The following is an 11316-nucleotide window of genomic DNA, read 5'->3' as shown; positions in this document are numbered from 1 at the left end:
CACTTCAATTTTATGCAGGATAAAGAAGTTATGCTGCCCGCAGTGCCCTGTGGTGGTGGATGAACGCCAACATTCTGATTGAATCTGCACCTGTTTTAAACTTGAGCAGTTCTCTTTTGACCATGCACCTGGGGAACCCCGGAGTAGATGAAAACAGCCTAGATGCTATATCTTGTGCTGACCAGTGTTCATTTAACTAGGGGAGAAGAGAAGGCCCAGGCCTATACAAACGGAACCACATGGACCCTTGTCAATTGTGGGGTAATTTCTGCACAGTAACGTCCTATCGTAGTGATGCCGAGCTCTATTATTTTTGGTTAGTTTATATAGCCTATACATAAGAGTTTTTACATAACATCATTAGTGTATTATTTGTATAATTAAGAAAGTTATATTATTCATTTGTTGTTGTAATTATAGGCTATAATATTTGAATAAATCCATATATAGGCCAAGTTGATGTTGACTGAGCATTAAAGCAAACACGGAAGCTATATGCCGAGTGGCTGGAAACATTCGTTAATTCGCTCATTAATAGCTAATGAACAAGTTAATTAACGAATCCATTTTATTGAGGCTGCAAACCTTGCAGTCCGGTTTGACAACTTCGTATACGTCTGGGCAAAGGACTAATTTAAAGTCAGAAAAACATTTAAATAAATAATATTGCAACAAATTTCGCTGTTCTTCTTTTCATTTTGAAATTAATTAATTAAATACCAAAATATTTGTCATTGCCCTTTGATCAAGTCCTGATTTGGTTTGTGAAAATAACATAACTATTCATTTTTGAGAGATGGAGGTAGAAAACAATTTATTGTTAAAATAGTTATAGACTTCAACGAATTAAGTCATAAAACTCAGGCGTGGGGGCAATTGAGTTCCCCAGCGGTCTATTATTTGGCATTATACAACTTAAAATGTGTTTGGTTGCATTATTATTTTAAGCATACAAATATTATATGCTATGTTGTTTCAAATATATATTATTTTTCGTATCGATGCATGGGTCTCGGCCTGTACGGACCAGATTAAACGTAGCCATATACGTTTTCCATTGGTATCACAGTTTCTCTTTTGACGCTTAACGAAATCGTGCTAATTGAATTTGGGCTGTTTGTTATTTGCTTCAAAGCGTACAGGCCTGCACATTTTGCTGCAGGCTACTGAAATTGCAGGAAGTGTTCATGGGAAGTGACAACTATACGGTGACCATTGTCCCAACGCAGTGCCGTGCGTATATGACTGGCATTGCCAACGATGTGTGCACGCTGTAAACTTTATTGGTGGTGTAAATGACACGGTTTGGATCATCTAGAATGGGTCTACATCCTCTATAGCTCAATTCTATATGTAGTGTGTAGACGGATCTCACGGCCTCGCTGGACAAGACGCACCATACTTCCATGTATGTATCTATGTATGTATGAAGTTTGAATGTTTTACGTGTCATTATATAGGAATACAGTGGTATGGGGATTCGTGCATGCATGTTGCTTGGTTGTTGAATCCATATATCCCATTGCTCCCATATTTATGACCAGTCCGAATTATTCAGTACAACCATGCTGTTATGTTCTCGTCCAAGCGGCATAGCAGTGTTGCTTATTTGATCATAGGCCTATAGCCTGGCCTATACACATTGGCTGGAGGTGACAGACATTTCATTTTAAACTTTGTTTAAAATGAATGGCAAAAGTTTATGTTGTGGCTTTCCAATTCTCGTTGTTGGGCTATTTCATAGTGTAATGACGCTTTTATTGATTTCTTCAGTTTCTTGTGTGGTTGATCTCTCTGATCTAGCATATTTTCTTGCAGGATAACGTCATCTGACCCACTTTTCGATTTGAACATTTTAACGATAATATAACCTTGCTAATTAGCTAAATTCGCCATCTGTTTTTGACTTTAAAAATGTAGTTTGGTTTCCTTTTACCAGCCTTTCTGAAAATGCTACACTTGACGCTGGGCTGGGCGGTTTATCCTTGGGTTTGTAGCATATATAAGTGGATGATCCTCTCCAAAGCCAAATCAATGAAATTATTTCGAGATCAGTGTATATTGTCTATTCGTTGCATGGTTTAGAGGTGTGTGTACACTTGTGATGTGATGTGGTTGCTTTTGGTTGGGTTTTTAAATGGGTGTGATGTGTTTGTATTTCATAATAGTAGTGCCATCTCCATTGTGCGTGCAGGGGATGCAGCATCCCTGCCATCACAACCTGTGAACGGGGGCGAACTGTCACATTTTGACGCACGTCGAAAGTTTGCGTCCCCGAGCAATTTAAGCGTTCGTTACTCTGCATTGTATGACCATTTTAGTCTTTGCAGGATCGAAAAAGAGAAGGGAAGGAGATGGGTGCAAACATTCCTGGTTGTTAAAGGGAGAAATTTACAGCTGAGTAATAAAAGTTTACGACTGAATCCATTCTGCGATTGGTTGAGGCGAGCCACGTGGCACAGGCTCTATGAACATGAACTTTATGCTGTTGTCTATTCTCTGGTCCTTCCGTTGTATCGGCAGAGGGCTAAGCTGTGGCGTAGAAATCCTCATTTCCCAAATTCGGGGCCAATATTACACAACAGCTCTGGAGTTTGTGCGGTAATAATTATTCGCACGATGAGTTATAGATCTCCGACTTCCTCTTCCTCGCTGACAGGGGAGCTTCGCGACAGTCGTCGCCTCCGCCAGCTCCGTCTGCTTACACTGTTTTCCCCAGAGTCACTACAACCAGGGCTGGGGACAGACAGAAAGAAGGGAAAGCCGCCCGCGATAAAAGAAAGACCCCTTCGATCACACTTATTTTCCGTTGCGGAGTTTCGGAGATGGCCAAGCCGCGCGTTGCGATCCTCAAGCCACCATGACCCCAGCTCTCTCTGCCGTTTTCCCCGGATCACAACAGCAAGCAGAGCCACAAACTATACGGATAGCCTGCTGGGGTAAGATAGTTGCTATTCTTCCTCCTCGCTCTGTGTGTCATTGAACCGTGTGTGATAATTAGTTATTTAACAAAAAAATAATAAGTGAAGGAAGGTGCGTCTGTTCCAAACACGGGTTTGACCTGACCTGTAGCCTGGGAGGCAAATGATTGACTGCCTATGGCGACGGATCAAAAGCCACATCACTGTGTCTGCACTGTACAGTATTAGCCTAATTCAGAATGTTTACTGGTGGGCTCAGCCTATTTTAACGGACGTAGTTTGAGGTTACACTGTCGTTGTTTTGCGGTTATAACACATATGGAAAATAAAACTTTCTCATCAGTCCAGAGTCACTATAGAGGCCCTCTTATTAGGTTAATTATAGGATTCTCTTATGAATGGGTTACCTAATTGTGACAAATAAGTAGGCTAATTCATTCATTTCGTCTATATTTAGCGCCTGCGTTTATGCTTTCCGGTCTCGAATATTTTTTCAAGGATATTAGCTGAATTGCATCATTGCTATATTTCTCTTTCTCTCTCTCTCTCTCTCTCTCTCTCTCTCTCTCTCTCTCTCTCTCTCACACACACACACACACACACACACACACACACACACACACACACACACACACACACACACACACACACACACACACACACACACACACACACACACACACACACACACAGAGAAAGAACAGAGCAGAGTATTTTACTGCAGTGCCCCCTAGTGACCGTAGCCATTCAAAGTGGAAGTGGGCGGGAGTTTCAGAGGGAGTATATCTTGTTTATGGCTGTTTTGTTCGGTGGCTGCACACTGCGGATGTAGGCTAGTCTGGCTCATACACAGTCCCATTGAAGCCGTCTGTTGCCTTGCCACTGCTAGCGAGCATTTCGGCCATTGTTTCAGTGCAGAGTAGCAGCGGAGTGAATGTATAGGCTACCTTTTAATGACAATGAGATAGATGCACAAATCACATGATTTCTTAATATTGTGATCAGCAAACTCTTTATTTTATTTGCACCATATACAAAACATCATCATCAACATCATCATCAGCATCATCATCAGCATCATTGACCATTAATTTTAACTGCATCATTTTTTCACCATTGCTGTGCTAGAAGCCTATACACATGCACTTCATAATATTTTATGTACATTAGAAGCAGTTGATAAGCAGTATCATTTGCACGGAAAATCTGTCTCCTATATCACACACTTCTTCTGAACTTTACAATCTAGCGGTCTTACGTTTCATTGACCACAACTGCAGAGAGTGGCAGGTGTGTGTGTGTGTGTGTGTGTGTGTGTGTGTGTGTGTGTGTGTGTGTGTGTGTGTGTGTGTGTGTGTGTGTGTGTGTGTGTGTGTGTGCGTGCGTGCGTGATTTTATTGCACCTCACAGCTAAACAGACTGTGCCTAAATGGTTTTATTGCTGCTTTCCGGCATCTTGCGCGTTTGTTTGTCTGTCTGTCTGCCTCTTCAACACATGTGCGGATGCCCACGTGTGTGTGTGTGTGTGTGTGTGTGTGTGTGTGTGTGTGTGTGTGTGTGTGTGTGTGTGTGTGTGTGTGTGTGTGTGTGTGTGTGTGTGTGTGTGTGTGTGTGTTATGAAGATAATTGAATTGAATGTAAAATTGAGTTATACTTCTGTGAAGTTCTTCTCAAAATATAATGATGAATAATTGCTATACTGAACAGTATATAGACAAATAGGCAGACGTGGGTTTTCAATCAGTATGATTGTGTTCCAACCTTTACACATCACAAATGCTCAGTGTTGTTTTAACTCTGACGGTGTAAATATACGACCTATAAATGTGGTAGGTACATTTGTATACACTCTCACCGATTTAAATCAACGCTGAGGATTTTACCGTGGCCAATTATTGACATTTACATCCTGCAGTGATGTCGTTCCGGATGGGAACAGCCCACTGTTGAACACGTTGTTTGTTTCCCCATTATGACGCATTGCTGTTGAAGCTGTAAAGTGTCCGTTGCTGCTCGGTTTTATGCCTATGGAGAAGAGAGGGAGAGAGGGGTTCTATTCACCAAAGAGCATATAGCCTATATCTCTCCCAGCCTTTAAATATATACACACACAGTATGTTAATAGCATATTATCCATTTGTAATTCCAAGAACGTATACAAATATAATCACATTTGGTTGCATTGGACTACATGTCTGTACATTCTGCAGAGTAAATGTAACACTTCTGGATTTTTACTGTGCACCAATATAGGCTAACATGGGTGTGTTTTTTTTATCAGTGGTTTGACGAAGTCCCGGCGGCGCACCTCATGCCTTTGAAGTGGAGATAAGCCTCGTATAAGCCCCATTCACGTGAAGCACTGCGTCTGTCCATGTCACCATATTTAGAAGTGAACTTACGAATTCTCGACAAGGCTTAATTTTGCCCACTAATGGTCATAATTTATGATGTGTGGACCAACATGCGCTCATTGGGCAACAGCTTCCTGAGTGCTTAACGAGCATAAAGCCATGCACTTCCGGACATTAATTGGGCCAGTCGGCAAAGGTAAAGCGCTTCTATAGAGCCTTGCTTTGTTGCTATTTTAAAGTACTCCTTATTAGCAGTGGCGAAATATATAGGGTTAGAAGAAGAAATAAAACAGAACATATAATTGAGCACGCTCTTTAAGTCTGGCTATATGATATAAGCATGATTGATGGCCTAATGTAAAGCGTTTGAATATCTGTAACACTCTAGGATTTTAATGATTAGTTGTCGGATGTATCTCAACAAACATACTTAATCCCTAAAGCATGCACACACGTGTATAGGCACCGTGTGTATAGGAAGGAAAGTATAAAGACAACATGGCGTCTGTTTGAAATTAGGCCTCAATTTCAGAGCATAGAGGCAAAAGGTACAAAACAGATCTAACTAGTAACATAATATGAATATTAATAATGATTATAATAACAATAATAATACAATAATAATTGTAATAATATTAGCCTATATGATAATATAAGAATGCAGTAGCATACATATTTAAATACACGCATGTACGCTTAAATATTCTTTGGCGCACATACAAATTAACTGCATTAAAGGAATTTCCACTGTCATTGATATATTGTTAATAATTCACTTTGGTGTTATACAATTTTTGGCTGTTAACGTCAAGGATATTAATGTTAGGTTGTTTCCCATTGTTCATAAATATAACGGGGAATTACTAGACACAATATTTGTACTCTCAAGCTGTCTGGAAACGTGGACCAAACGGCTTTCCTCCCTGCCTCAAAAGCCCGGCATGTGATTTGTCTCGCGGGCTGCAATAAAACACTAAAAAGCACATGGGAGAGAAAGAGCTTTCTACTCCTGCACACTAGTGCAACTTCTTTTGCATTCCTACTCTCCTCAAACAGATACAGCCTCGACCTTACTGTTCAGCCCACGTTATTTATAGGCCAAATTCCACGAATCGTACCATATACATACGGATTCTAACCCCGCTATTAAGTACCCCGAAATATACATTTAAGTTATATATTTCCTGCTCTTTTGTAATTTAAATCCTATTTTTAATGTATATATATATTTTCCTGTCAAGATACTAGACGGGGAGCTGTATGCCTCAATCAACGAGTTTTACAAGGTGATGTGTTAAAAGACTTATTGAAGCGAAACAATGTTGCCTCAAAGTATGGTCATGCGCGGTGACTGTCACTTCAGTAAGACAAAATTAGTGTTTTTCGAAACAATTTGTTTTGTAGAGTTTAATTTCAGTTTTTTATTGGAATTCAAACAAATATTTGTTTTAAAACAAAACAGCTGTGGAAAGCTGTATGAGGTTATGCATGCACAATCTTCGTTTTCTCTTTCGTACAAGGAGGAAAATGTATACGAACTTATTAGAGAAATGTAACTTGCTTCATATAGAAGTATTTGTACTGGTGTGTGTGTGTGTGTGTGTGTGTGTGTGTGTGTGTGTGTGTGTGTGTGTGTGTGTGTGTGTGTGTGTGTGTGTGTGTGTGTGTGTGTGTGTGTGTGTGTGTGTGTGTGTGTTCGTCACAACGTTACAACTAGCCCAGTAATAATAATACTCAAATGTAAAATTTCCCATGAAGTCATATTATACATATTATACATATGCCTACATTACATACAGTCTCTGACGTTTGGGCTTTATTGGCACGAATCTGTGCCACGTCGAAGTCACATATGGCCACCACGAATAACTTTTATTACACCAAACTACTTCCTCTTCCTTTGTTCTTGTCTTTTTATGGGCTATTCAGGATCCGAAACAACAGACCAAGCAGTGTTGCACGTTTAGGCAGCAAGGATTCACCCTATTGAAGAAATCAATTCAGTGGACCAGTAGGCAGTATACACATCGACAGTATTTGAGCAGAAAAGCCAGACATTTTCTATACGGTATTGATTAATTGATTAATAATCTCATACATGGCCTGATAAATGTGGCAGTGAAAATTATAAGCTTCGTTTATTGTCAGACAAGTGTTGCGAGTTTTATTTCAAATTATTATTAATATGACAGTGCTGCTGACTTTAAAGGTCATATACAAAAAACACATTTTTTGCTTTTTTAAACAAATACGTGGGGAAAAACATGTCCAGTTTACTGTGTTCTATATGGACTGTGGTCTACCTTGCAATTAATATTGTATACTGTAGTTCATCGAATAAGCTCTTTGCTTTTGTCCCATGGTTACAGGAAGACCTCTCTAGTCATGTTCAAACCCATCGTTTAACTGCTCTGCATCTGAGATAATTATTAGTTCCATTTCCCTCCGCTGTCAAAGGAATGCCATGGAATAATTTGCGCAGAACGAGGATCATCGCATACATATTTTAACGTGTCACATATTTTTGGAGAACGCGCACCTTTCACATTGAGATTCCATACCTGAACATTGTGTTACTATATAGTATTGAAAAGACGATACCTGTGTACAATCAGCCTCTAGTGGACCACAGCGTGTTGAGTTGGCCCGTTAAGGCTTTTGTCTGACGTGGGTTGGACAGTCGCATAACTGATTGGATTTTTTTCAAGAAGGTGGCAGCAATATCTTCTCAAACGCGCCTCTTTATGTGTCGACTGACCCTGTGTGTGCGCGATTCTCTCCCTCTTTGTTTATTCCCCTACTTGCAGTGCACTGCTTTCATTTCTGAGCCCTTGAGATTGCTATCGCTGTTGCAGGGTTTGCTGCAGTTAGTTGTTGGTGAGCTGGGGAACCTCACTTGTTTTATTGCTCTCACAGAAGAGAGAGACCATAAACGCATTCTTACCACCTCCCCCTCCCCCCAGTTCAGTGCAAAGGCATGATAATTGCTCACATGCCATATAATACAATTACTAGACACTTAAAAAAAAGTAAACATTAAAAGAATGTTAGAAAATCGTTTACATTGGTGGGATAAACACCAAAATGCTTGTTCATTTGAATGATCACTCAAAGTTAGGGTAGGCTAGTGCGCTGTGCACGGTGCAAACAATCCACCCCATAGCCTAGTTATTGGTCCCCGGTGGACCTGTTTATTTATTGTATTTTAACGGTGGTGTTGTAAAATTAAGGGAGTTGCGCACGCGCACGCACACGCACGCACGCACGCACGCACACACACACACACACACACACACACACACACACACACACACACACACACACACACACACACACACACACACACACACAGGTAAAAATATGTTTTAAAAAAACATCAAATAAACGTTCCCTGATGTGTATAATATCCCTTTTGGGATAACATTGGAGTTAACCTAATGTTTCCATTCTGGTTCTGATCATATTTCTACTGTGGAATCCCTGCAGAATATTCCAGTTGAATGAGATGAGCCAACATTTTTGGCAGTTTTCCCATTTTAAATATATCACTGACTGTCCTACCGACCGACCTTTAGCCTCTACTTTCTCATTGGGTTACGGGGGCTGTGGTCTGTTAGTCAGAAGTAGGAAGCAACGTTGTGTTTATCTGCATTTTAGCACTAATGTAGCTCTGAGCTAAAAGCTACAGTTTCTCCTCGACTCCTGGCTCTCAATTGGTGGAGAACGGTCAGCTGACGTTGTCATATTGTCTCTCACGGAGCCAAGCCTCAGCTATAACACTCGGGTTTGTGCGTCTTACCGGAGATTGGAAATTAATAATATTGAATCCCTGAAAGTAGACTACGGCCATTGGAGAGAAGCAAAAGAAAGTGGAAAAGAAGATCTTCGAAATAAGGTGTGGTTGGGTTGGCAGACAAGGAGAGAAGATTTACTGAGGAGGAGATTGAAAAGAGAGCGATAAAGAAGTGGGGAGAGTTAAAGAGAGGGTTACAGGACAAGGTATGAATTCGTATTTCGCAAACCCGTCGCTCTCCTGCCATTTATCGGGTGGTCAAGACGTTTTGCCCAATGTGCCCCTAAACTCCACCACCTATGACACCGTCAGACATTTTTCGTCGTACGGTGCTGCTGTGACCCAAAATCGGATATATGCACCTTTCTACTCTCCTCAAGACAATGTCGTGTTTGGGTCTGGCAGGGCACAGTATGAATATGGATCAAATGTATTTCTTCAAGACAAGGACGTGCTCCCCAGTTGCAGGCAAACAAACATGGGACTCAGTACACAGAGCCACATTGCTCAAGAGTACAGTTTGGATCAAGCCAGAGCTCAAGACCAGAAAAGCAACATCCCGATCTACCCGTGGATGCAGCGAATGAACTCACACAGCGGTGAGTTTTACTACGACAAATAAATTAAGGAAATGGGCCAGTTTTACGATATGTCTTACCAAGAGAGGAAGTTACTTTTTATGGCCCCATAAACCATTACTGTATTCCCTCACTTCGTAGATACTCCATAGGCCCTTTCATGTACAAACAAACAACTTTCGTTTTAAGAAAGGTTCAAGAGAGAACCGTCAAATTCAACAGCATTTGACAGATTCATTGTTAATATTGACGTTATTATTTGAGATACTAAAACAAAAGAGGTGCTTATAGAATTGTCTTAAAAATGTCTTCTTCTTTTTTTTACTTCATAGATTTATGACATACATCGACTTTGATTCCCTTGAGGCAAAGAAAGTTTTATTAACTGGCCTCAAATGACTATGTTATACACCATGAAAAAGCTTTTAAAACCTAATTTTTTCATATCAAAGCGTGATGGCACTGTGTAATTTGGGTTAATAAATGACTGGCCTGATTGTATCTCATTTGCTTCCCTGCAGGAGTCGGCTACGGGTCAGACAGGCGCAGGGGACGTCAGATCTACTCTCGCTACCAAACACTTGAGCTGGAGAAGGAGTTTCATTTCAATCGCTACCTGACTAGGCGCAGACGCATCGAAATAGCGAACGCGCTTTGTTTAACAGAACGTCAGATCAAAATCTGGTTTCAGAACCGCCGCATGAAATGGAAGAAGGAGAGTAATCTGACCTCCACGTCGGTGACTGGGAGTGAACAGACAGGAGAGACAGTAGTCTCTCAAGAGGAGGAACCGCCGAGCGGTGCGGAAGAAGGCAAAGACGAGGAAAAGAAAAAAGAATGAGATTAAAAAAAAGAACAAATACGAGATATTATGCCCAACATAACTACCTATTACAATCTATGGACCAGAGACTTCACTGCATGATGGTTACCTTGCCGCTCTGCCACTAATCTCCATATCGATCACATTGAGACTTTACTAGAAACCCAGATTCTTTGTACACAAAATAATGGACCATGAAATATCCGGACATGGGGACACGCTGAAATGAATTTTCATTTGACATGTCACATTTGTGTTGTGGGGAAAGAAAGAAAAAAGTGTTAATTTCAACATATCCCCAAAATGAAAGCAGAGACCCTATATTTACCCCCACACCCCATCCATCACTGTAAACTTTATCACTTTAATCACCTCAGAAACTATACAGTGTTTGCCATGCCAGGCTTAACTCAAACATTTCCATTAACATTCCACATATGAAGGAAAAAGGATCGGACGCACACTTTATTTTATCACAGTATAAATGTATAGTACTTGAAAACGTCCGCAGAAAGTGTCTTGCATAATCCTGGAAGTTGCACGGGATAGAATACACACACAACTGAAATGCCTGTATATATTATTCAGAATAATACTCTATTATGTAAATCCTGTGAGGACTTACTGTATGTGTATTTAGCCGCTTTGATAGACGCGTCATAACGCTGCGCTTAGTTCCTTTTTTGACCATTTTGAAACACAATAGGCTTTCCTTATGTGAGATGGATTTGTACACTAGTAATATTTCACTTTTGTTTGGGTTTACAAATTCATGTTTTTGTCATAATTGTGTATCATGGAATAAAATATTTGTAAAACTTTCGCCCTCGTCTTGTCCTCTTGGGTC

The 11316-nt window shown here is 40.5% G+C and overlaps 2 protein-coding genes across 3 annotated transcripts in view; both read left to right on the top strand.

Moving 5' to 3' along the window:
- The window catches only part of LOC306917738 (homeobox protein Hox-A2b-like), a 128589-nt gene that overhangs the window by 82299 nt on the left and 34974 nt on the right, over positions 1 to 11316 (top strand). The gene's annotated exons all lie outside the window — the stretch shown is intronic.
- hoxc6a (homeobox C6a) lies at positions 9182 to 11143 on the top strand. Its single transcript, XM_079523228.1, has 2 exons — positions 9182 to 9667; positions 10168 to 11143. Exons 1-2 carry the CDS (start codon positions 9277 to 9279, stop codon positions 10485 to 10487), a joined length of 711 nt encoding a protein of 236 aa, XP_079379354.1. The 5' UTR covers positions 9182 to 9276; the 3' UTR covers positions 10488 to 11143.

Source organism: Electrona antarctica, assembly GCF_951216825.1.
Source record: "Electrona antarctica genome assembly, chromosome: 2".
Lineage (NCBI taxonomy): Eukaryota > Metazoa > Chordata > Actinopteri > Myctophiformes > Myctophidae > Electrona > Electrona antarctica.
The sequence above is the reverse complement of the archived record's forward strand: the minus strand, read 5'-3'. Positions and strand labels throughout refer to the sequence as shown.